We start from the raw sequence: 27941 nt of genomic DNA, 5'->3' as shown, positions 1-27941 counted from the left end.
CTTTTGCACAGCAAAATATACCATTACCAAAATAAAATTAAAACCCACTCAATGGGAGAACATATTTACTGATATGTCTGATGAGGGGTTAATAACCAAAATTTAAAGAGCTTCCATAACTTAACACCAGGAAAGTAAAAAGTCTAATTAAAAAGTGGGCAAAGAAACTGAATAAACACTTCTCTAAAGAGGATATACAGATGGCCAATAGGCATATGGAAAAATGATCAATGTCACAGATCATCAGAAAATTGTAAATTAAAACCACAATGAGATACCACCTCATACCTGTCAAAATGGCGCTCATTAACAAATCAACACACAATAAGTGCTGGCAAGGATGTGGAGAAAACGGAACCCTCCTGCACTGCTGGTGGGAATGCGGATTTGTGCAGCCACTTTGGAAAACAGTATGGAGATTCCTCAAAAAATGAAAAATTGAACTACCTTAAAATCCAGGTTTCCCACTTCTAAAAATATATCCTAAGAATCTCAAAATTCTAATTCAAAAGAAGAAATGCACCCCCATGTTTATGGCAGCATTGTTTACAATAGTCAAGATCTGGAAACAGACCATGTGTTCAATAGTGGACTACTGCAGTGGTCCCCAATTCCCGGGCCGTGGACCGGTACCAGTCTGTGGGCCATTTGGTACCAGTTTACAGAGAAAGAATAAATAACTTATATTATTTTCGTTTTATTTATGTTTAAGTCTGAATGATGTTTTATTTTTAAAAAACTGACCAGATTCCCTCTGTTACATCCGTCTAAGACTCACTTTTGATGCTTGTCTCAGTCACATGATACATTTATTTGTCCCACCCTGAAGGCCGGTCCGTGAAAATATTTTCTGACATTAAACCGGTCTGTGGCCCAAAAAAGGTTGGGGATGACTGGACTAGTGGATAAAAAAGTTGTACTACATTTACACAATGAAATAATACATGGCCATAAAAAAGGAGGAAATCTTACCTTTTGTGATGCCATGGGTAGACCTGGAGATTATTATGCTAAATAAAATAAGCCAGGCAGAAAAAGACAAATATCATATGATTTCACTTATATGTGGCATCTAATGAACATAATAAACTGTAGAAAAAAGTAGAAACAGAGGACGGGTCACAAGGAAGAGAAGGACAGCTGTCAGAGGGAAGGAGGATAACGGGATGGTATGAAAGAAGGTGAAGGGATTAGCCAAAGTAATATACATAATATATAGATAAAGATAACAGGCTAGCACATCACAGAGGGAAAGAGGGGATCAAGGTGGGGGGGTGGGGGAATAAGGTAGGTAAAATAGGTGTGGAAAGAGAGTTTGCATGGAACATGGAGTAATGATGTGGAGGGGGTTAAGGGTGTTATATTGAGTGGGATACTTGAAAACATGTTAACACAATAAATTATTTTAAAATAAATATATAAAATAAAAAGTTAAAAAAATAGTAAATGACAGAGCCAGGACTCAAACCGCGGAGTCTATTTTCAGAGTTTGTGTTCTAAACCATTATACTATGCTGTTTTCTGCACCATTGTATTCTCAATACCTAGTGTAATGCCTGATATATATTATATGCTCAATAAACATTTGTTGAAAGAATTAATGGATCTTATCTAAAACAACTAATTAAAAGACAGAGATTGTCAGATTGCATAGAAACACAAGAGTCAGCTGTGGTGGGTAATTTATGTGTCAACAATACTGGCTATGCAGTACACAGATTATATAAATATATTAATTTTCTAGGTGTGTTTGTGAGAATAGTTTTGAATCAGAGTAGCATTTGAATTGGTGGACTCTGTGGAGTAAACTAATCCTCCACAAAGTGGGTGGGCATCATCTAATCCAGTCAGGATGAAAAGTGGGTAAAGAACAAATTTGCACCATTTTTCCTTCCTCACTGTGTAGGGTAGACATCCTATCTTCTCTGGCCCTCAGATTGGGACATACACAATTGATCACTGTGATTCTCAGGCCTTTGGACTCAGAGTGAATCATACCACTAGCTTTTTTAGGTCTCCAGCTTAAAAATGGCAGATTGTGGGACTTTCAATTTCCATAATTGCATAAGTCAATTCCTCATAACAAACAAACAAACAAACAAACAAATAAATAAATAATCTACTAGAAGATATATGTCTATACCTATATACCTGTATCACACTGGTTCTGTTTCTTTGGATAGAGTGTTCAGTTTATGAATCTTTCACTTTCTTGATTAAATTTAAGAATGAATTTTCTGAATTTGTTCTGAGGTTCCAAATTGAATCTTTAGTGGTTAGATTTAAAGACACTAAAGACTCTTTCCTCAGTGGTAGAGAGCACTGATATTCCAAAGTATGAACTGTTTATAAACTACACAAAATATCTGCCTAGGATACTCTTAATCAACCACTTACAAAAAGGAAAGAACTTGACCAGGCAGTGGCACAGTGGATGGAGTGTTGGACTGGGACATGGAGGACCCAGGTTTGGAATCCAGATGGTTGCAGTTTTGAGTGCGGGCTCATCAGATGAGAGCACAGGCTCACCAGCTTAAGTGCGGGGTTGCTGGCTTGAGCGTGGGATCAAAGACATGGCCCCATGGTCACTGGCTTGAAGCCCAAAGTCACTGGCTTGAGCCCAAGGTCATTGACTTGAGTGAGGGGTCACTTGCTTTTCTATAGTTACTAGTCAAGGCACATATGGGAAAGCAATCAATGAACAACTAAGGTCTCACAGTTAAAAATTGATGCATCTCATCTCTTTTATTCCTGTCTGTCTGTCCCTATCTGTCCCTCTCTCTGTCTCTCCTAAAAATAAAAGTAAAATGCTACTTCCATCACCATCTTACACTCCATCTTCTCCCACTTCCCCTAAGTGACTCTGTATATAATTTTTTCAAATATTTGAATTGAAGGACAATGTGGTACAAGAAAATGTTGAGTCCAGGCACTAGGATCCCCAGTGCAAGCACCTCATAAATGACCTTGGAGTTTCTATCTGTGCCCTGAAGGATACCCTTATTTCCTATAGCCATAAGGCTGAAGTTTATGAAAATCACAGAGCCTCATTTTGTAACTGACTGAATTACAATGCAAGTAGAACTTTCAGTCTCACAGAGTGTCTACTGTTAAAGTGAGAGCATTGAGAGAAAATTAGATCCTATAAGTTGGAATGGGAACATGACCCTGATGAAGCTAGGAATATTAAGACCCCAAATTCTAATTATTCTTCTTTACTTATGCAAGAAGTTTCCCTACCTTCCATTGGAAGTGGCCACTTTCCCACAGAGGTATTGGCTTTTCCATTTCCATCTGAAGAAATGAACCCTACATTGCCTTAGGAAATTTTAATGGCATTTTGTGAGGTAGTTGCCATGCAAGACAATGTTGATTCTACTCAGGACCCACCCCAACTACTCTTCTTTGCTGCTAGACCTATAACTAGACTCAAGTCCTAGCAGGCCTCTAAATGTGAGATACAATTTGTTGACCCATGAAGAAATGCATTATGCTCCAAAAGAAATATTTATGTTTTCTAATTTATATAAACAAATCTGAGGACCATGTGTGGAAATAAATACTATAAACATGAGATGATGATAGATAACACATAAGGTTGAATTAGGCTGAATTTACTGATATGGTCTCACTAAGCAGAGAGATTCTTCATTAATGTTGAAGATCAGAAAGTTAGAAAGGGCTCTATCAGGTTGCTCAAACATGGGCTAAAAGACAGCCCACAGTGAGTGGGTTAGAAATGCTAGATCTCTCTTGGTTTAATGTGAATCCTAGTGCACGTCCTTAGGATTTTGAAGCAAAAGCCTACCATCCTGCAGATAACTATTCTGCTTCTGAGAAACAGCTCTTGGTCTACTACTGGGCATTTGAAAGTGAATGCTTAACAATGGGCCACCAAGTTAACATGTGACCTGAGTTGCCCATCACAGACCCCCCAAGCCATAAAGTTGGGTGTGCATAGCAGCACTTCAAACAGAATGAGTATAAACTTCTCACAAAAATTAAAGGATATTTTATAGCTTCATATTCATTTTAAAATATCCCCTAATTTTTGTGAGCAGTATATATATGGTGGAGCCCAAACAACACTGTAAGCCCAAGTAAGTTACATAAACAGTGACCCAAATACTGCTACTCTGCCTTTTCTCTTCCTGTCTTTGCCTATGATCTTATGGGAAGTTCTGTATTATTAAGAGATAGAGGAAGAAAGATAGGCTTGTTTTATAGATGTTTCTCTATAATATGTAGGTACCACCCAAAAGTGAACAGCTGTAGCTCTACAGCTTTTGTTTGGGATATCCCTGAAGGATGTGGTGAAAGGAAATCTTTTCTGTGAGCAGAACCCTAGCAGCGCACCTGGTTGTTCACTTTTTTGGGAAGAATAAAGGACCAGATGTGTTATTATATACTAATTCATGGGCTGTAGCCAATGGATTGGCTGGATGGTCAGGGACTTACAAAGATCATAATCAGAAAATCAGTCACAAAGAAGTTTGGGGAAGAGGTATACGGATAGATCACTCTAGACGGCGAAGAAAGGTGAAGATACTTATGTCGTATATGAATGCTTATCAATGGGTGACCTCAGCAAAGGAGGATTTTAATAATCATGTGTACAAGATGACCTGTTTTGTGGACACCAGTCAGCCTTTTTCCCCAGCCACTTCTTTCATTGCTCAATGGGCACATGAACAAAGTGGCCATGGTAGCAGGGACAGAGATTACATATAGGCTCAACAATATAAACTTCTGATCAATAAGGAAAATCTGGCTATAACTACCACTGAATCCCCAAGTTTCCAGCAGCAAAGATCAACACTGACTGCCTAATATGGCACCATTTTCTGGGGTAATGAGCCAGCTACCTGATAGCAGCTTGATTATATTAGATCACCTCCATCATGGAGGGGATTGAGTGTTGCTCTTACTAGAATAGACATTTACTCTGAATATAAATTTCCTTTTCCTGCATGAAATGTTTCTACCAAAACTATAATCTATGGACTTACAAAATGTTTTATGCACCATCATGATATTCCACACAGTAATGCTTTGATCAAGAAAGTAACTTTGCAGCAAAAGAAGTGTAGTAATGGGCCTATGCTTATGAAATTCATGGCCTTACCATGTTCCATCCCATCCTGGAGCAACTGTCATGACCAGACAGTGTAACAGTCTTTTTAGACTCAATTCCAGCACTGGCTAAGTGGAAATATCTTGCAGGACTGTGGCAAGATTCTCTAGAGGCTCTATGATCTGAATAAGTGTCCAATGTACAGTGCTGTTTCTGCAATAGGCAGTATTCATGGGCCCAGGAATCAAGGAATAGAAGTGGGAGTAGCATTGCTTACTATTACCTCTAGTGACCCAAGAGCAAAATTTTTGCTTCCTGTTCCCACAATTTTATATTTGCTGGCCTAGAGGACTTAATTCCAGAAGGAAGAATGCTTTCATGAGAAGACACTACAATGATTCCATTAAACTGAAAGGTAAGACTGCTGCCCTGCCACTTGCGGCTCTTCGTGTCCCTGAATCAACAGGGAAAGAAGAGAATTATGGTGTTGCTTGAGGTGACTAATCCTGATTACCAAGGACAAGGAATATTATCAGAAATACTGAAAGACATTTCATTATTATATAGGAGTCAATTCTTCCTGGACATATAACACTTTAAAAGAACTTCAAAAATTTGAGGAAAAAGTGATACAAATAATGAGAAATAGTCAAATCTACAATTATTGTTGGACACTTCAACACTCCTCTCTCAGGAACTGATAGAGCAAGCATATAGAAAATTAGTAAGGACACAGCAGACTGGAATAACACTATCAACAACTTGAGCTAATTTCCATTTATAAAACACTTCACCCAACAACAGTCCCTAACTTTGCATTCATAAAGTATAAGAATCCACCAAAGCTTTTACCCTGTATTTCATAGGATGACACAAATAACATTGATCCTGAATGAGTCTTGTGCTTAGCCATTAGTTTAGGAGAACTTCTGACTGCATGATGCTAAGCAGAGGGTTTGGGCTTTATCTTTCATAAGGATATGCTCAGAGAACTTAAAAGAACAGCTATCTGGATTTTATCAAGCATATAGAAAAGGTTTTATAATGTGTTGTGCCTACTTTATTAATGTAGAATATCTATATGAGGCAGAATTTAACCCCTTTTAAAATATATTTATATATATAATCTGGTAGCTGGAGCACAGAGGAGTAGCTAGATTTCACCACTTCAAATTTGTTTGCCAGCTATCACTATTTACCAAATAATAGTTGGGCATTACTAAGTGACTTAGGTTAATTTGCCTCAGCTAGCTATTATGCTAAGCATTTTGTGTTCATTAACTCATTTATTTCTCAGAATTCAAGAGACAGGAGCAAGTAATAAAATGAAACAATAAGAAGAAGTTCAGAGAGGTGATGTGACTTAACCAAGGTCATACAGCAATAAAACACTGACTTATTATCAGTGTTTTAACCACTCTACTACACTTCACTACTTGATGTTTTTCCTCATTGTAAACTCAGATTATATACAAAGTCAGATAGTGGATCTGGATATCAGGGGTGTAAGGGGTTCAGCTGTAGGAATCTTAATATAGCAACTGTGTTGACTTCAATACATCAAGTTAACTCAATGACACCTGTGGTTAAGTATTTTTTAAATACTGTAATACTTTTATTGAGTGAGATATAATTCACATACCATAAAATTCACCCTTTTAAAGTGTACAGTTAAATAGTTTGTATTATATTCAGAGTTGTGCAGCTCTTTATTAGCCCTGTTTTAGGAAATAATTTTTTTTGTATTTGTGACAGTAGTCAAATTATGATTAATGGCCTACTGTTTGGACATCCTTGCTCCCAGACGCCAAACCCTGAATGGTCCACCAGCTTCCTCCAGTGTTGGTCTTTGTGGAAGTCATTCAAATGAGCATTTAGGGTGGTTCCCTGTAACAGCATTTTTTTTAAACATTCTTTTTTTTAAAAAAAAGATTTTATTTATTTATTTTAGAGAGTAGAGAGAGGAGAGAGAAGAGGGGGAAGAGCAGGAAGCATCAACTTACATATGTATTTGACCAGCCAAGCCCAGGGATTTGAACCAGTGACCTCAGCATTCCAGGTCGACACTTTATCCACTGCTCCACCACAGGCCATGCACATTTATTTTTTTCATTTTTCTTTTGTCAGCTATTAACTTAGCCCTGTCAAGACTTCTTAGGGAAATTACATCTGTGAGGTAGGTACATGAGCGAGGTTCCACCCTACTCTGCTGGCACAAAAGTATCTTTAGTATGAAACTTTCAAAGAGATTGAACTTCTTGTTTCAATCATTTCTTGTAGTTAAGACTATGGTTCTTAATTTGAGGTCACAACCCTTAGGTTAACCAGGAATCTGTTGCAAATCTGCCTGTGAGTGAGATATTGTTTTTATCTTGAATAAATATGTCTTATACGTATATTTACTACTATTTCTAAAACATTGATGGCTGCTGTGTGATTAAATAAAGCATAAAATCTTCTAAAAATTGATGAATTCTTAAAAACTTTTTTTTCATTATATATTTTCTCAATCAGCAGATATGTACAATAAACAGCTCTAATGGGATAATCAGAGAAAGTTTTGATTGACAAAACAGGGCATGTGGACTCAAAATAACTCAGGAACCATTGAATTAAATAAGAAATAAAGGATCTGACATCATCCATGAGTTTTTTTTTCTTATTTATAGAACAAAAAATTTCGCTTGATAGGACATCAACTTATCAGCAGTAATTAACGTAACAGTCCGAAATAATCGGATTGCTTTAGGTTTGGCTATTGAACTATTCTGCCCTAAAAGCAGAGTGGGGGTCAGATATGGCCCCAAGCAGGTCTAGTAGACTAGAGAGGTCAATTTTTGGGTGTCATTTGTGCTTGAGGAAATTGATTATTTTTGTGTTTATGACAGTAGTCAAACTTTCATGAGTTATTGTTTTCTTGGTAATACTCTAAAGAGCCAAACCCCAAATATTCTCCAGCTTCCTCCAGTGTTGAAAAACACTTAAGGGGGAAATAAGAGGGTGCTAAGCACCAGGGCTGGAGACTGAAAGGGAGGAGGGGTTGTCAAATATGTAACCAAGACCAAATCTGCCTACTTCTTTCTTGGGACGGCAAGGATATAGTAATGTCTACCCCAAAGCTTTAGCAGACTACTTTACACTTCCCTTCCTTTTGAACTTCCCCCTTTGCTTTGTTCTTTCCCAGAACCTCCTTCCCATATACTTGCTTGCAAATGTTCCCCATTCCATCCAACGCAAAGTCCCACTTTCTATCCAAAGCTGTTGAATCAGCTAGAATTATTTTGGGTTTTTCTGGAGGGGTTCCATCTCCAAAGTTGCCAGAGTGTCTCAATATTCTTGGAGCATATCCTCAATTTCCAAAACTTCGGGCATCCCATAGGCCATGGATTTGATTTCAAATGCACAACGACCTTTTCCTTTCAACTGAACACCCTCCTCTTTCCCTGTTGCATTGCATCAGAACCTTCTCAAGCCTGTTGTTTTGCTCCAGGCATCCCCCTGACTGTGGCTTGGGGTTAATATCTGATCCTTTCCAATCCCACCCTCATGTGATTGTGTCTTTGTTTCAGATCCAGGAGAGTAATTATACCCAGGCTGGGTCTCCACTAGCCAAAGCAAAATAGATATTTGAGGAAACAATTGGCCAGCCCCTGAAGAAGGAGGTTTTGTGTTGCCTGACAACCAGCTGATTGCTGCAATTCTCCTCTCCGCCTGACATGACCTCAGGGCCATAAGTGGCTACTTTCCTTGGCACTAACAAGGAAACTGTACAATGACTTCAGTTGTTTGAGAAGAGGCCATATCTCAAACGGTACTCGAGAGAGCTGATTTTCTTAAAATTGCAGAGTAAAGGCTTCAGAGAACTGGCCTGAAAATTTTTGTGTCTTTCTCCAACCTCTGTCTGCCTGCCACTTAGTGGCATGTGGCAGGAAGATCAGGGTGTAGAGGTGGGAGTGGTATTCAGGGTGTAGTAATAAATGGGTGCATGTCTGCAGAGAATTTAAAAAGTATATTAGAAAAGACTAAAATTTGGTCAGATATTTATCATCATTATGTTCTGTTTCTAAACAATGTCAGTGATAAAATACATTTTGGTATGCCAAATACTAGTCCAGCACCTAGGTGGTTCCTTCATTACCTTTGGAAAGTCATATTTGTGGTTGAATTTTCAGGAAAATACTTCAGATTCATATCCCTTTTTTCCATTAAAATATCCCTGTTGTGTTTCATACCTTAAGGCTATGCTCTCTACTTTCCTTTGTGGAATTTTGTTTTGGGGAGGACTTACAGTGGGTACCCAGCTCTCCCTACCAGGAGCACCTACATTTTAATAGGAGTCACCTGAAGAATCAGTGTTTTAGGCAAACACTTGTTCTAACCCTTTTAAAGCAATGAAACTGTTTTCTTACAAAACATATGTGGAACCTTCTAAGTTTTCTTTAAGACTCATCTTCTATGTCATTTCCTCAGAGTAATTATCCATGTCCTTTCATGATGAGGACAAATTCTTATGACCTACACTTCATAGCACCTTGGACTTGCTCTTTAATACCACCGGTCATACTTAGAATTATTTTGTTCAGTGTCTATATCCCCTGGTAGACTATAAGTTCTGTGTAGGCAGATACTAGGCCTAGGTTATTTACCACTGGAATTCCAGAACCAAGTGTACACAGTACTTGGACCTGTGTAGGTATTCAATAAATGAATGAGTGAATGAATGAATAGAAGCCTTCTTGTTACTACAACCTATAAGTAAATGAACATTAGAAATAGCCCTGACACATATCACACTGTAGGATTTTATTGAAATTATAGTAAACAACAACACTATGATCATTTTCCAAAATAAAATATGTGCTTTACCAGGTTTTCCTACCTATTAGCCATGTGATAACTTTTTAAAAATTAAATGCAGCAGCCATAACTCCTACTTTCTAGTGGGTAGATTTTATTCTTCCTTTTCTTGACATGAAAATCTTGATCTTGCTTGATCCTGGCTGAAGCCCTGTGGGGATATCCTCTATTCTTTTCTATATCAGAATCCCAAAAGCCTTCTCCTTTTTAGCTATCTCAAATTGGAACTTCCTTCAAAACTAGGCTCAGGTTCCATTTTGTGCCTGAAATAAACCAAGTATCAACTGCCTTCCCCTTACTTTGAATTACTAAAGTTTAAAAACAAATTATTCACCTAATTAAAAAAAATAGAATTTACTGTGTATTTATTATGTGCCAGTCAGTATCATAATCACTTACATGATCTCATTTAAGTCTTACAGGGACCCTGTGAGGTCAGGACTACTCTTATCCTCACTTTACAGATAAGAAAACTGAGATTCAGAGATGTAGGACACAGAAAGAAAGGGAGAGAAATGTAAATTGTTTATAAATACTAACTCCTTGTCTTTTCCTGGTTTCTTAATGGGACTGAAGTCCTCACTAGGTTTGACTGAAAACTTTTATTATCAATTTTTGTGATGATTGGAGGACTGAAAGTATCTAAAGCCTTTTTCCAGTGTTTCTTTTCTCTGTCATTACCTCTTGATGAAGCCATCTCCCTATACAGATACATTCCTGAGTTTCAGAATTTGTTCCTGAGTGTTTCCTCTTAGGGCCGGCACAGGGCCAAGGCCAAGTGAGTGCCAAATGAACAGCCATACAGAAAGCTCTGAACGGCAGTAGTAAACAAGTATCCCTACCCTCTCTTCACCAGGGTCTCTGCTGCCAGGGGAACTGCTAGTCTGCACTATAAACAAACCCAAACCTGGGCATTTTAGAGAAGTGAAAGAATGAGAAAGCTAGACAAGCAGGAATGGTATTAGTGCTGGTTACAAGTTGTGGAGGTAGAGACTGCAGATATTCAGGCAGGAAAGCCACATGTGGCTTGCCTACTTGGTGGCACCTACTTTTCCCATCCCCAGAAATGTCAACCACCATTCCACCCCAACACATATGCACAATTTCCTTCTACTGCATCCGTTTCCAAAAGGTTTTCATTCAGCCCTCTGCCTATAATTTTGTGACTGGAGAATTCATTTTGAGGGTAATAAAGAGTAATAAAGTCTTTAAATGTGAAAAGGTATCTGAGGGTTAAGCAACTCTCATTTACTTCACTAAATTTGCTTCCTTCTAAGCCCCAGACAGCTGCCCTGAAAGGATTTCATTTCTGATTGTTGAGCGAAGTCATTAAAGGCAGAGCCTGAAGTTCTTTGTGGAGCAAGGCAGGTCTGGGTCTGGGATAGGTGGATATAAGGGGTGGAATGACAGTACTGGGGACCAGGAGAGTGTATGATGAAATAGAGAGAGGAGGCTGTCAGGTTTATACTTTGTCTTTTTTGAAGTTTTTGCCTAGAGCCTGCTCTTTATCCACTCCCACTCATCCCACCCAGAAAAGTGAAAGGAAACTTCGTTCTCGCTCTTCTCTCCTCACACACTGACTGCCCTTACTTCCAGGTTTGAGCATAAGCAGGTACTGATTAACACTATATCTAACTTGGCTCTGTTCAGGGTTCAAGAATATTGTGTGGACTGGCCTGGGATCCTGAGCATCAAATATGATGTTTCTATAAGAAAATACATGCTGGATTCTAATGATTTGGCTAAAACTTCATTCTTAGATCAGGGACTACTTATACTAGGAGTTAACTCACAACTCCTCTTTTCTATACTACCTTGAATCCAGGCCTCAAGTCTCTTGTATTATCCACTTTGTGAAGGTGCCACACATACCATGTTGGAGTCATTATTCACACACAAGGATAGATAAAAAGTATTGCAATATACACTCCAGCTATTCTAAATATTATATTACACTACTGATAGTATATGTAGGAATACAGATACTACTTATCATATATAGTATTGAGGTCTTAACAAGAATCCCTCACCATTGTGAGGTCTATGCCACAAATGCGGGGATATCTTGATTTAAGCACTAGAAAAACAAACAAAAACCCTATGTGTAAATCCAACAGTTCTTAGTTATTTTACAAGACACCTTACGACAAATTATTTTGCAAGGCAAACAAGCACTTTTGCATTTGGATTTATTAATCCAGATTTTATTAGTTTTTCTTAGAATGAGGCACGGAGAAAATGTCCTGAGAAACTGCCTGACACTGGGTATTTAAGTGAATTCTGGACTGCTTTCTTCCCTAACTGGAGAAACAAATCTTAGCAGATTGACTATTCACTTATAAAATATTTATTGAATGTTTGGAAGTGCTGGGTACTGAGTCTTTGCCTTCTTGGACCTCTCCAGTGTAATCTAGGAGACTATGACTGAGAAAATAGTTCATATTTTTATATATAATGACAAGTAAAGGTGAATGCTCTCAAGGACCTCATCTCTAAAATAGATTCAATAATGGAACCTACCACACAGATCTGTAATGATTAACTGAGAAAACATTCACGTTTATTGATTACTAAAGTGACTGTCACAGGGTAAGTGCTTTGGTTATTTCCTAGGAGCACGGGGGTGAGGGGGAAAAACTAATTGTACCTGAAAGAGGTGGTTGAAATCTTAGATTTAAAAGATGAGTATGTGTTCCTTAAGTAGAGATATCAGGGGATGAATAGCCCATGCAAAGGGAGCTGCGTGCAAAGGCACAGAAATATTGAGGACATAGTAAGTTCCAGGAGGATGGAGTTGGCCTAGTTGAAGGATGCAGTACATAGGGAGAATGAGAAAATGGTAGCAAACTAGGAGGGAAGCAGGCAAGGCTCCACAGAGGAGGTGACATTTCAACTGGGTTTTGAAGGATGAGTAGAAGTTTGCTAGGCAAAGAAGAAGGGAAAACATTCTAATGGCAAGAAGAGCATATACAAAAACACAAGTTGTAAATGTATATTTTGGAAACTATGCTGCAGCTAGACCTCTGCTTTGAAGGACTCATCTTTCCCACTTAGAAGTTTTAGAGGTCTTGCGCTTGTTTGGCAGACTGGTGGGATGGGCCCCCTGGAGTCATTTTGCATGAGGGATTTGGTGGGAAATAGAAGCAGTACATGTGGACCAAAGGGGAAGGGAATTAGGAAGACAATCTTGTTTGTCTTGGAGGCTTACACTTAGCACAGTTTCTACATACTGACAACTGGGCCCTGAGATGAGGAGGGCTAAAAGTGGGGCATGAAGGACTTGTTTCCATGAAAAACCTCAGAAGACTCAGAGGTACAAGGAGACCCTGCCTTTTCCATATAATACACATTCAATAATTATGTGTTAACTTGTTTAAAGTACAATGGCCAAGTGTAACATTACAAGTAGGGAGGGAGGAGGACATTCTCTCTACTTGTGCAAAGGATATAGTGCCACTGAGAAACACTGGGGATTTCAGAGCACTACCACTATGGTGGGATATCCAGGCCAGCAAAAGGAGCACCCACCATCAATATCATAGCTGGCAGTGATGGGGGATGTTATATAAGTGGTGATGGAGGCAATGGGTAGTCACTTTTTCTAGCAGTGCCTATCACAGAGGAAGATAAAACCAAGAAAGGAATAAAATGGTGGGTAATATGTGGTAACAGCAGGATTTTCCCTTGAGCCCATCCATATGAGTTGATCTTTGCGGTTTCCTGTGAATTAGTGAGGGGGAAAAGAGGAGAGGCTAGAGAGAAAAAGATCCCACAAGAGGAGGTAACAGCAAAGGCCAATAAACATGGGCTACATTTAGAAGAGTTTTTTAAAATTTATTTTCCAATTACAGTTTATATTAAATATTATTTTGTATTAGTTTCAGGTGTACAGCATAGTGGTAAACAATCATATACTTTATATAGTGAATCCTCTTAATATCTCAAGGACCTACCTAGCGCCATACATATATGGTTGTTACAATATTAATGACTATATTCCCTATGCTGTACTTTATTTACATCCCTTTGGTTACTTTGTAACTAAGTAGGGGTGAATCAGCTTAGTTCGGAACTGGGGCAGCTCAAAATTCCAGTGTTACTCAATAGGAAAGGAAATTTATACGACTTGGTGCAATTTGAATGTGTGTGATCAGGGAAAGTGAAGAGTGCTGATGGAGCCAAGATGTCTGGTTTGAGTGATATGTGGCCCTTCAGTGGAGGTGGACGAATGTTGGAACTTATAGTCTACCAAAAGCCACGTATGTTGGATGTAAAGTGGGACCAAGCTAACAGGGTTGAGGGGAACTAGGTTCAACTAATTCAAAGTAAATGTTTGACAGTTAAAGGCCAAAACTCTGTCCTGTTTATGGGTCAAGAAGTATGAGTTTCGAGAGCTCAGCATGGGCGTATGGTTTCTCATGTACCTCACACAACAGTTTAACTGTCCTTTCCCCATCACTTTCAATCTTTTTTCTTTCTATAGTATCCTTCCCTTCAGTATCAGACAAAAAAGTCTTTCCTTTGACCTTATATCTTTCTCCAGCTAACTCCTCACCTAATTTCTCCACTCACCGTAATTAAGCTGTCTCCAAAGAGCTATCTCTTACTGATTTCTCCAATTCCTTATCTTTCCAATCACTTCTGGCCTCTGCTTCTAACACTTTCCCAACATTTCACCACCAATGACTTCTGTGTTGCTAACACCAATGCATACTTTTTTGTCCTTATGCTATTTTACAATTCAGGTCTCTTATATCTTGGTTTCTATGATAGTACAAATTTAGCTGGCATTAGTGGTTTGAGGGAATAGAGTTTGCATCAACATATGTGACAGAACTCCTACCCTGCTTCCTCTAGATATCTGCCATTGAAAAGAGACCAAACTGAGGCCTCTTGAAATCCAAGTCAATGGCCTTCTGTCCCCAATCTCTTAAATGTCTTAGCCTAAATGGAAACCCAAAATTAATGCTTATTTTCAGTGCCATACCATTCTGGAACATCCATGGTCAAAAATGAATGCTCACTGTATACCAGACACTATTTTGATCACTTGCATTGACTAAATTAAATCTCACTGTAAGACTGTGGGCAAAAGGCAATGGTACCACTATTATCCACCATTTAATAGTCTGATTACAAAATTCCCTCTGTTACCCTTTATGCTATAGTGTGTATGTATGTGAGTATGTGTGTGGCGTCAGTCTGAGTGAAAAACAGCCAGGCCTACCCTTCACCTGTTATCCAATCCAACATCAGCATTGTCCAGAGAATCACTCACACAGCATTACTGTACATGATTTTTCAATTTTAACCTTTTTATTAATTTAAAAATCCAGAAATACAGTGACTACATAAATAAGTACCATATTTAGGTACATGTCCTGTGGGAAGAGTGAAAGACTAATACTGTTATGTTACTCTTAATTGTTTATATGAGTTCACTATAAAATGGCTACAACTGCTAAATGGTACTTGTGGTCTTTGTTGATCCAAGTGTTATGATACAAATAAATACACAAGAAAAACCACATCCATTCTTCTGTACTAACTACAGGTGCTTGGCATCTTCTTCCTATGTCCTACTCCCTACACAACACCAAACACTAGAGGGGTTCTACGTTGGTCCAGCACAGTTCTCCAGTTACTGGTCTACACAGCACTTTGTAAAGGTGTACCCTATCACCTGGAGGCAGGAGTCTATCTAGGGAAGCTCTTTGGATGTTCTCTGAAGGTTGAGCATTCAGAGAACACCTGAGTGGGAAGGTTTTGGGGTGAGTCACTGAGAAAAGGAAATTACTGCTTTGCTTCAATATTGGTTACTTCTTTCCATACTCTGGAAATATTGCCAACTTTGGGAGGGAGACAGCAGAACTAATGCCCTCCCCTAACAAGGCTACATGGCCTTTCAGTCCTGAATGTCTTATCTCCCTTTCCTGAGGATAATGTGTGTGAGGGGCTGGTTAGAGGCTGTTCCACGAAGGCCTGGGCATAAAACCTCTGTGTCTCTTTTATGAGAACAAACTCATTAATGCTAAGTTGCCATAAAGACTGAAGTTTTTTTTTACATTTTTCTCCATTGGATTCATATGCTAAGAAAAAAATGTGTTCCTCTTACCTATGGTCATAGAGTGGGAAATACTGGATTTCTGGATCCTTAATATTTTTAAGTACTCAGTAGAGTTCATTCATGCCCTTCAGAGGAGATAAATCTAAAAGGCAGGATTAACATTATTGCTGTGGAGAATTTATAGTTTTTCCACAAAAATCATTTCTAAAGCCAGGCTTCAGAATGGATAATTTATGCTCTAGTATTGGGCTCCAAATAGACGTTTTTTTTGGACCAGCCTTCTCTAGGATTCGTGATTCAAATCCATGCTTGATGAATGGAATGAGAATGGTAGGAAGTTTAGAATAAAGATCTGTATCAGAATTCCCATCTTCCCAAATAAGCAATAATCCTCCTAACTAAAGAGCCAACACTCAGGTCATGAAGAATGAGCCCTTTTGTAAAGTAAAAATCAATTCCTGTAATTTGAGAAGAGAAACTGCCCTTTTTAAGCAGTTTCTACAATTTAATCATCACACCTAAATTTTTAGACTAGAGAACTATGGTCTCAAGAAAATTAGTATTGCACTACTAATTGGTGGGTTTTACTAACTTGAAAACACAAAGATGGCCTTGTTGACTTCTGTCAACTCCTTTATGCAACAGTTATTTGTCTTACATGGATTTAGTTTCTAAAAATGTTACCCAATTCTAACTTCTTTCTGGAGACCCAGTAGGTTCAGAGAGAAAAGGAAAGTGGTATCATTAAGGAAAAGTTAGTTACCACTTAGAAGTGAATGTGGTCATGACATAGTATTCTTATTTTTCATCCTGCCGCCATAGTTGGTGGCTTCAACAACCTCACTACAGACCCAAAGGCAGAGCCTTCTGCTCACAGTTCTCCTGGGTACCAACAACTGCCAAGCTACTTGCGAGCCAGGCCAAGAAAAGGAGGGGAGAGTTTCCCTGGCCTTGCCTCAGAATGAAAGCTGTAGTTTAGTGTGTGTGTGTGTGTGTGTGTGTGTGTGTGTGTGTGTGTGTGAGAGAGAGAGAGAGAGAGAAAGAGAGAGAGAGAGAGAAAGAGAGAGATTTTTTTTAAACTCAAGGCATTCTAAAATTCAAAGAGTATAATTTCATACAAATATTTACTCTCTACTATGGAAGTCCTACTAAGAAGCAATTTCCTTCTCTTTCTTTCATTAGAATAGCTTTCTAGATAGAAACCCTGGGGTTTTGTTCATTCTTTAACCTGTAAAGAAAGGTGATTCTCCCAGAAACTAGAGTGAGTTATGGTGCTCCATCTTTCTTTTTCCTACAAATAATTCAAGACTCTCCTAGTCTCTTTGGAGAAGATGTTTAAGGGGTGACAAAACACTCCACAAAAAGGAGCAAGTTATGCTGTGCATGGCGTGAACTGCATTTGAATTTGGGTTTTAGAGCAGTGTGAACTTAAGCAAAATAAGCCTGCAGTCCAGCTGCAGCTTGAGTTTTCTTGCTTTAATCTATACAATACTGTCTGTTTCATCTAACAGTGGCCCTTTTCAGACTTTTCCAGGTACAAAACCTTGACCAAATCTTCAAGCTCTGTTCTGCACACACGACTTGAACACATCTGGCTGATCTGAGCTTCTCCTTCAGTGAATATCTTCCACTGGCCTAAAAGACAAACACAAAGTGGCCCAGATATGTAAGAGGTGAGCAGAACCAATTAGGAGTATAACCAATATCCTCCATCCTTCCCCGCTCATGCATTGGCCAAGGAAACTGGGATACAAATGTCAGGTGGTTTCAGTAAAACAGCCCCCAAAACACTTTTCTGGGGCAGATATAGAAAAAGGGGCATGGAATTTTCATTTCAACACATAACATTTGTAAGAATCCCCAAAATAAACGACTCCTCAAGATTTAAATTAAAGTCTTATTCTTGGAATTTTTACAGTATAATTAGCATTTGCAAAATGCTCCACTATCACATTCTTACTATTTAGGTGGTTCACTCGGCACCAGGTAAAATAAAGGCAGTTTGGGAAACACTTCCCGTTACATTACTGGGGCTTTGCTTACTGTGGGGTTCCAAATGTTGGTATGGGTTACATGATTATTTACAGCTCTTTTTCCATTTTTGCCATGCTTCATTAAGAACTGTTCAACTTTGCTTTCTGCTATGCCCAGTCTGTCCTTACCCCACCTTGAGTACCTTTCCTTTCCCTCCAATGGCTCCTGTAGAGTTCCATTCTCGCATCCCACATGTGATCACGTTCTAATCCAGGTAAACACAGCTGCATCCCTTTTATTACTATTTTTCTCTCCCTCCATGAAACTGTCCACACTTCCAAAGTATCTTTACCAACTTCTCTATCTTGCATTCTGCTATGCTAACTGAGCAAACATTTTTGAGTATAGACTGTGTTGAGCACTGGAAGCTACACCAGGTCTCTGGCCCATTCCTTTTCTGACTCTTGGTCCTTGAGAGTAGCAAGATCTTCCTTCTCCTGCTATCATCTTGTCCTGTCAAATAATCCATATAATAAACTGCCCATCTTGGATAGCCTTCTCAGTCTTCTTTTTATTCCTGCACTCTTTTTTTTTTTTTTCAAATTCCTGCACTCTTGATGTCACACCTGGAAAGTTCCTAGTTCAATCTTAGTAAGCTCCTTTTAATTCAGAAGCTATGTTAAACCTCTTTTATTTTTAGTAACCACGTAAGAACATGGCCCTATTTTTTACAGACTCAATTTCTCTTCCTATTTCCCTATTTTATCCAACTCAATGACAAGATAGAAGGAAAAAGGAGAGAAGGTTTGGGCAAGGAACCAGCTTTTACTGAAGCCTTACTGTGTGCCAGGATCTGAGAGACACATTATATAAAGGGGCCAGGGTGGTCCTTATTTGTCCCTAGATGACTCTGCAGGTTCCTCTCATTATCTACTTTCATCAGCTGCACAGAGTTTGAAGCACACACTTACTATGCCCTTTATACATCTCAAATCCTGTTACTAGCAGAAAGATTATATAAATAATCTTTCAAGTCCCCCAATGCCTAGCACAGTGCCTTGTTCACAGTATGTACAGAAATGTATTCTTTGAAATTAGTTGGTAATCCTGGTATCTAGACTCTGCCTCCTCTATACCTTACTCACATGTGAAGACTCCCAACTCTTCAATTTGAATTCTCCTACTGCCCACCTTATTTATCATTGTCCTGTAGAACAAACCACTGATGTCATCAACCCTATCTCCAAAGGCTTATTGTATAACTCTTCTCAGATGGCTCTTAAGTATCTCAAGATAAAGATGTTCCATGTGAGACTCTGGCCAGTTATTCCAGTAGATAGAGCACTGGCCTGGTGTATGGATATCCCAGATTCACTTTCTGGTCAGGGCACACAAGAGAAGCAACCATCTGCTTCTCTCTCTCTCCCTCTCCCCTTCTCTCCTTCTTCCCCTCCCACAGCCAGTGGTTAGATTGGTTTAAATGTTGGCTCCCAGTGCTGAGAATGGTTCAGTTGATCCCAGTGTCAGCCTTAGGTGCAAAAAATAGCTCTGTTGGTCTGAGCATCAGCCCCAGATGGGGGTTGCTGGGTGGATCCCAGTGAGGCACATATGGGAGTCTATCTCACTATCTCCCCTCCTCTCACTTAAAAAAAATGTTTCATGTGAAACTCATTTTCCCCCCACTAGTACCTGCTTAGTCTTTAGAACAGGGGTCAGGAAAGTTTTTGGCTGAGAGAGCCATGAACGCCACATATTTTAAAATGTAATTCTGTGAGAGCCATACAATGACCCGTGTATGTTATGCATTATCCAATAAAAATTTGGTGTTGTCCCGGAGGACAGCTGTGATTGGCTCCAGCCACCCGCAACCATGAACATGAGCAGTAGGAAATGAATGGATTGTAATACATGAGAATGTTTTATATTTTTAACGTTATTATTTTTTTTATTAAAGATTTGTTGCGAGCCAGATGCAGCCATCAAAAGAGCCACATCTGGCTCGCGTAGCCATAGGTTCCCTACTCCTGCTTTAGAGTTTCTTGTTGGTGAATGGTATTACTCTTTTACCCAGTCTTTAAAGTTGTTAATATTGGGGTCATTCAAAATAATTTCTCTCTTTGATACTGTTGATGATTTAACCTCAGAAATGTTTCTTACAGTGATCTGTGCTCCTCTGTTTAACATAATACAGTATAATTGCTTTTTAATTCAGATTATCACCAGCTCTTTCATTAATAGTACAATTTTCACTCCACAAAGCAAGTGCCTTTTTCTATAAAACAGATCTGAATGCACACTTTACTTGCTTAAAACCATGATTGCTGTTCTCTGGTCTGGAGATCGAGTGCAAATTCTTGGCATACTGGGCTCCATAGAATCTAGCCTTATAGAAGTAGGTGCTTAATAAATCCATCTGACAGCCAAGAGACATCTTTTCAAAAGGCCATTTTGATATCACTATACTGTTTGTAAGTATAGAGCAACTACCAACAATACTTGCCTTACACATGAACTTCTCATTAGCTTCTTTCAGGCCCTCTCACTACTTCTTACCTCCAATTCTTCTCATCTTATTATTCACCCTATGTGGTCTTTGTAATTGTTCCTCACCCACACTCACCCATCCACACCCACTCCTTTTGTTTGCTCCTGTCTAAGTCTTCTCTTCAGTTGCACTCTCTTCCTGGACTGATTCCCTGACCCATTGCCCAGGCACACCCTTTTCTTGAAAAATATAGCTCCTCCTGAAGCCTTTCCCAACTAAGCCCACCTGGCTTTCATTTCATTGTTCTTTGCAGACTCCCCTGAGCACTTAGGTATTTAACTCCTCAGAAGTATACTAATTCATAGTGAAGGAATTTTCATGTTCTGTCTCGCCCATTAGAATTCCCTGTGGATAGAAAATTTGTCTTTTATTCCTTCTGAAGTGCTCCCCACCCCCTAGTACCTAGCAGTATTTAGTCCCTAGGCTCCATCTAGTGTAGAAAGTGAGAGCTAAGTATGCCTGAGTGTCTAAACACTTTAAAAAAAAACATTACCACCCAGGGGCAGTTCCAAATAGCCAAACAGAGCTTTGATACAATACAGAAATTGATAGGCATTCATTTTATTGGTTTTTCATCCCCAACAATAAAAGACATATCTTTCCAGTTGTGAAGTCTCCACAAATATGCCAGATCTGGAATTTTGTGAGCTTACTCTAGCCATCTTGAGACTCTGGTTTTAGCAGTTTCATTAAAGATATTCAGGGAACCTTGATCTGAGGTAGCTTATGGTCAACTACATCTTGGTTTATATTCACCAGGCCCAGGCCCTTCAGTTCATATCCAGACACCCCATTCCCTATTAAATCACCCAGAAGAGAGATAGAACATCCTTTAATGTTGATATTGAGCATTGCTAATATTCACTGAGAATGCAGAGGGACTTTATTTGGGGCTGTGCTCTGTTGGAAACTGGGTGAGTTTTCCAGGGAGGAGTAAAGAAAGAAAGGTACTACTTACTCAGGGTTGTCCTGGTCACAAGCTTGAAATGATGAAGCTCCTCAAATATCCTCTTGGAGATCTTCTCAATATGGAAATGCTGAAGGATGCCTGGGGCCAAGTAAAAGTGGGGCAGGTGGTTAGGCACTTTCAATCTGGAACCACCAGCCTCTTTTTCTGCTTGGGCTGAGCATATCATCTCATTAGTGGGGTTTAGGAGTATCAAGCTGGGCTGTGTAATGTGCTTTACCAGGAACTTGGATGGCTCAAGAGTTATAATTAACTCCATTTGTTTACTTGGCTCACTGGCCTCCCCCTGGTTCTCCAGAGGATGGAGATAAGGGAAATAATACTGCTGACTGCGGGACACCCTCCTAGGGAAAGCCAAATGGAATCAAACATGGGTGCTGCTTGGAGCTTCTGTAGCCAAATGCAGTATTTGAAATTCTGTCTTGCCCTAAATCTGGTTAGATGATGTCTCTGCCAAATCACTGAGCTCCCCTCTTGGCTAAGCAGTGAGAGCCAGCAGTGGGATTGCAAACAGGTTATTTGTGTAAATAGAGAAGCCATTCCTGTTCTTGAATTTACCAAAAAGCATATTTTCCTTTGGGGAATGTTCACAGCCCTTTAGTTTACTCTTATAAAAATGCAGAGTTGAAATAAGAGGGCTCCATAGTCTCAACCAAGCCTGAACAGCTTTTATTAAAATAACATGTAAATAACTGAAAATAGCCTTTTAGTTAAGAACAACATGTTACCAGCCCAATTAACTAATCCTCAAGAGGTCTACAGGGTGCAATGCACAGACCTTTATTACCCAGTACTAAAAAACAAGATTATTTAGATGCTACAGTAGCAAGTTGAAAAACATCCACACAGTTCTATGGGGTGTGACATGTTGCATGACGAATAGTGGGCCCACCACTAGGTAAACCAACAGAACAGCACTTAGTCCTAGGTGGCCAGATACAGAGGAGTTAGGGAGTTAGAGATTGAAAATCACCATTATAGGTTTAGAGCAAATATGGATGAGAAACATATGTGTGTTCTAGCATATTTTTAGGCAGCAAGAAGGAACCCTTTGTTTTGAGGAAGAAAGGTGGTTGTAAAAGGGAGAGAAAAAAAGCCCACAAATATTAGAGCAGTTATATTTTTTCCTAAAGTGAGGCAGAGAGACAGACTCCCACATGCCCCCAACCAGGATCTACCTGGCATGCCCACCAGGGGGCAATGCTCTGCCCATCTGGGGCATTGTTCTGTTGCAACCAGAGCCATTCTAATGCCTGAGGCAGAGGCCATGGAGCCATCCTCAGTGCCCGGGCCAACTTTGCTCCATTGGAGCCTTGGCTGCGGGAGAGGAAGGGAGAGACAGAGAGAAAGGAAAGGGGGAAGGGTGGAGAAGCAAATGGGTGCTTTCCTGTGTGCCCTGGCTGGGAATCAAACCTGGGACTTCCACATGCCGGGACAACGCTCTACCGTTGAGCCAACTGGCCAGGGCTAGAGCAGTTTTTTTCTCCAAATATGGCCCAAGTGCCATCTGCATTAGAATCACCTGTCTATTCATTAAAAATACAGAAATTTAGAACCTACCAGTCTACTGACATCTCCCTTCATGGATGGTGTCAGTGTCAGGTAGGTGTCTTTTAAGCCACCTCCTTGCATGATGCTGAAACATACTATAGTCTGGGCACTCTCAAGCCTTGTGCAGGTGCCAGTAGAAAAAAGATGTGCATGATTTTCCAATTGATATCTCACCTATACATTTGGATTCCTAGAAAACATGACCAGATTAGAGCAGCACTCATCTTTTTATCTATGGGATGGTTCTAGGATTACAATGAGCAAACTGTGGCTTGCTATGGTAATGTGAATAATCAAAAATTTTAAAAAACAGGAATTGGACATTATGACTGAGATTGTTCTTCCAGTGAGACTATAATCTTGAGGGCAGGGATGATGTTTTAAATTAGTTTTACCCTAGAGTACACAGCGTGTTTCAAGAAATTTTGCTTCTTAACAAATGAATGGATTTTCATGTTTATAATGTTTTGTGCTGAACAGAATGTAGTTACAGTTTGATAGTTTTCAACCCTGGCTATTTAACCTGTGGAACTTAAGAAAAAAATAAAAAACACTTAAACCCAGGAACCCCTTCCAACCAATTAATCAGAATCTCTGGGGTTAGGCCCAGCCATTTAGAATTAAAAAATACTTCTCCCAGATAAATCTGATGTACGGCCAGCATTGAAAAACACTCCTTTAGCCTTGGTAATGTGAGAAAGACAACAAACACCAAGGGTCAATACCTACTTTTTAGCTCAGACCAAGGTTAATGTTAAAGGTCATAATAAGAACTGTATTAGACATGTGTTAGTTTCTAAGCAATCAGGAATTCTTCTGATCCAAATAGAGGAACAGGTTAAAACAAAATGAAGGTGAGTCTTCCCCTCTTTCCCTGTATTCCCTTTACAAACTAGCAAACAAACAAACAAAAATTTATGTTGTTTTGCTCACCCTTTCGAATGGTCCAAACATGGACCTCTACTTGGGGTGGTCTCTCTGTCTCCAGTGCTATTTTTCTGGTAGTCTCTCCATTCTCCATGAACACAGATTCATACACAGGCATTGTTTCTTCTCCACAAAAGTAGCCTTTGCTGTCAAAGCTTTGGCCTGGAAGTTCTTCTAGAATCACAAAGCAGGTAGTTTTGTCACAGTTTTCTAATGTAGAAGCAAACTTCTGAATTTATGCATTTCATTGTTTGTAACACTGCATACTCATCAAAAGTGGACAATCAACAAGAATATTCTTAAAAAGATAGAAATTACACCCATATTTCACTGTCATGTTAGACTTCCCCTGTAACAGCTCCACAAAATCACAAAGAAACTCATGACCTTTAAATCCAATAATGACATAATTCATAGTTCTGCAGAACACTTGCCCACAAACTGAAATGGATCCACCAACAACCACATGAAAAGTGGACCTTCATGAGGAGGTAGAATGTAGCCAGGTATGATTCTCTCAGGCAATTAAGGGAACGTAAGATTGTCCATGATGGGTAGGGATCATGTCATGGTCTGTCTAGCTCAGTGTTACTAACAGAGACCTAGGGAATGGGCTGAAAGAGGGCCTTGGTTAACTTCCCTGACATCACTTATACTTAAAAACATCTATGGCACTCATTTATGTGCATGTACTTGCCCAAATAATCTATTTAAATTGGCTTGACATTTCTGAATGCTCTTTGATTTGTTTGTAAGGGGAATGATAATACCGAATAAATGCCAGTGCCAAAAGCTAGATGTCAGATTAGTCATATGCATGCTATGCCAAATGAACGGTTGAGAGACACAAAAAATTGGTCAACTCCCTCAACTATGGATCATTTCAAGTATAAGCTAAACTTGGATTTCAGCTTCCAGACATAAAGGTACCACCTCCTGATACTCCCTATTCCATTTTAACCTCCTCATTCCTCAGACCCTTACCAAAAAGAGTTTGTTATTTGTGGACCCTTAGCACCTTCTTCAGCTATGTATTTAAAGTGTACACTCAACTTAGGAACAAGAAAAAGAAACCATGGACACTCTGAAAACTTTGAATAAGTGCAGGCACCATCTGTAAAAGTGTCTGATAAAAGCATTGAATGTTGAGTGCTTTGGATCTGTGACTCTAATTAGGAAGATCACTGTTAGCCAATGAGACATATTTGGACAAGAGATTGTAACAAATTGCTATTGCATGTCTCTTGCCGACCTAATTAGCCTTACCACCCCACCCCCACATTGGCACAGTAAGGACAAAACCAAATCTTCTCTTAATGATAACTCAATTTTTAGATTATCCTTGAATCAAGCTTCCTTTCTCCTTTAGACTTCCTTTTTGGTTACTTATTTACTCAGTGGGCCAGTCTAAAAAAAGTGATAGGTATTTAAAGGGTGTGCTAACACTTTTCAAATGGGTAAAGTGGGAGTACATTACTAAGTATACAGAGACTCCCTGTATATATAATTATCACCTTTAGAATGAAAGCTGAGTTCATTTGTTACATTTGCTTACCAGCTTAACACTCTCAAAGGCTATAACTGCCATATGAAATTCATGATGGCACTGGAAATACCCACAATATGCTAAAAATTCTTCCAGTGTCTTAAAGAGTCATCCTGCACCAACACCCCTTCCTCTCCAAGACCTTAATCCACTCACCAGGAGGGATCTATAAACCACAATATCCATTAGTGACTCAGTGTTTGCTGGCACTTGAAAATGTTAAGTGTTAACAAAGTGTGTCTTTTGAACTACTTACTCAGGAGCATCCTCCTCATTCCATACCCTCCACCTCAAGGTGCTTTTTGATCACTCCATGTTCACTTACTTTCATTTCCTTCAAGGGAAGCATGCCATGCTTGAAGTCATTTCTGGCCATTCCCATTTCCCAGGGGAATGCTCCTGCCCTAAACTCTCCAGAACTAAGAAATTAAGAAATCATTTCCTTATGGAAATGGTGATGACTGACGAAGATATTTTATCCCAGCTCAGGAAACTTTTAAGTCTTAGCAGGAGCTTTTTATGCTGTAATCCCAAAGGAGGTATAATTATGGGAATTCCTGGTATCAGGGTGGTACAGTGGGATGAGAGGGGAATTGGGGAATCTTCAGGAATTGGAAGTCCTGCATAACCTTGTAGGTGGCCACTGATAAGCCATGCAAGGCAGCCTCTACCAAAGCAAAGGCAAGAGAGAGAGGTGAATCTCACATCATTTATTTTGGCGCTAATACACTATTGAAGGACTCTGCAATCATTTGTTATAGTGAAACTTTTGGCTCGATCATCAGCAAAGTTTGTCTCTTTTCCCTTCTCAAAAGGAATAAACAAATTTACTGTTCTTTTTTCCCATCAATCTTTTTCCTTCCTCAACCCTTTGTTTCTTTTCCTCTGTCATGTGTTTGAAGCCAGTGATGTCATGGTCTTCCCTCACCCCTTCACATCATTTAGGACTCTATTCAAATATCACTTTATCACAGAAGCCTTCCCTGATAAATCTTTTTTTTTTTTTTTTGTATTTTTCTGAAGTTGGAAACGGGGAGGCAGTCAGATAGACTCCCGCATGCGCCCGACTGGGATCCACCCGGCATGCCCACCAGGGGGCGATGCTCTGCCCATCTGGGGTGTTGCTCTGTTGCAACCAGAGCCATTCTAGCACCTGAGGCAGAGGCCATAGAGCCATCCTCAGTGTCCGGGCCAACTTTGCTCCAATGGAGCCTTGGCTGTGGGAGGGGAAGAGAGAGACAGAGAGGAAGGAGAGGGGGAGGGGTGGAGAAGCAGATGGGTGCTTCTCCTGTGTACCCTGTCCGGGAGTCGAACCTGGGACTCCTGCACACCAGGCCGATGCTCTACCACTGAGCAAACCGGCCAGGGCCCCTGATAAATCTTTTGAAAGTGCCACCCCTCCTACTCACTATCACTTGATTCTACTTATTCTTCTTCATAGTGCTCATCACAACTTAAGATTAACTTATTGGTTTGCATTCACTGTCTTTTTTTTCTCCAACTAGAATGTAAGGTGCATGCCAGCAACTAGCCTTTGTCTGTCTTATTCATCTATCTAGTCTTAATGTCTACAACAGTGTCTTGCATAAGGTAGGCACAGAATATATATTTCCAGATTGAATGTATGAACTTTGATACTCTGAAGTTGCTGAGTACCTGAAGCTGGTGCTCTGGCCTCTGGAGGGTGACTCATGTTTGGCAACGTGACTACCAGGAGTCATTAATATGCAGATACTAATGTCTGGCTCACTGACAGGTACACAGAATGGGACACTCTCCCATGTTGCTCAATAAGTCCTCTAGGTTTTTTCAGAGAAAGCGGTTTAGTCAATCAGAATCTTTGATATATTGCCAACTGGAATTTTGCAGGGCAGTTTTTAAAATAATACATTTAATTATGTTTTTTAATTACAAAATTAATATACATTGAAATTTTTGGCAATAGAGATAAACAAAAAGAAGAAAATAGGCCTTGGCCAGTTGGCTTAGTGGTAGAGCATTGGCCTGGCAAGTGGATGCCTGGGGTTTGATTCCTGGTCAGGGCACACAGGAGAAGCAACCATCTGCTTCTCCACCCCTCCCATTTCCTTCTCTCTCTCTCTATCACTCTCTCTTCCTCTCTCAGAGCCATGGCTTGATTGGTTCAAGCAAGTTGGCCTCTGGCACTGAGGATAGTTCTGTGGCCTTCACCTCAGGCAATAAAAAAAAATGGCCGCGTTGCTGAGCTACAGAGCAATGGCCACAGATAGGCAAAGCACTTCCCCCTGGTGGGTTTTCCAGTGGATCCTGGTTGGGGTGCATGTGGAATTTGTCTCTCTACCTCCCCTCCTTTCACTACAAAACAAAAGAATAAGAAAATAAGATTACCCATAATTCAGTCACCTTAAGATAGTTACCATTAATATTCTACCATACACCCTTCCAGTCATTTTT

The 27941-nt window shown here is 39.7% G+C and overlaps 1 protein-coding gene across 5 annotated transcripts in view; it reads right to left on the bottom strand.

Moving 5' to 3' along the window:
- Positions 1 to 9862: 9862 nt before the first annotated feature.
- The window catches only part of CHRDL1 (chordin like 1), a 156044-nt gene continuing 137965 nt past the window's right edge, over positions 9863 to 27941 (bottom strand). For all 5 annotated transcript variants that reach the window (XM_066248875.1, XM_066248873.1, XM_066248874.1 and 2 more), the window contains 3 exons: positions 23969 to 24136; positions 21476 to 21565; positions 9863 to 17633 (listed from right to left, as the gene is read on the bottom strand). In XM_066248875.1, coding sequence (XP_066104972.1) covers positions 17503 to 17633; positions 21476 to 21565; positions 23969 to 24136 — 389 coding nt within the window. In that variant the 3' untranslated portion in view covers positions 9863 to 17502. The remainder of the gene's footprint in view (positions 17634 to 21475; positions 21566 to 23968; positions 24137 to 27941) is intronic.

This window comes from Saccopteryx bilineata, chromosome X (genome assembly GCF_036850765.1).
Source record: "Saccopteryx bilineata isolate mSacBil1 chromosome X, mSacBil1_pri_phased_curated, whole genome shotgun sequence".
In the NCBI taxonomy this organism is placed as follows: domain Eukaryota; kingdom Metazoa; phylum Chordata; class Mammalia; order Chiroptera; family Emballonuridae; genus Saccopteryx; species Saccopteryx bilineata.
The sequence above is the reverse complement of the archived record's forward strand: the minus strand, read 5'-3'. Positions and strand labels throughout refer to the sequence as shown.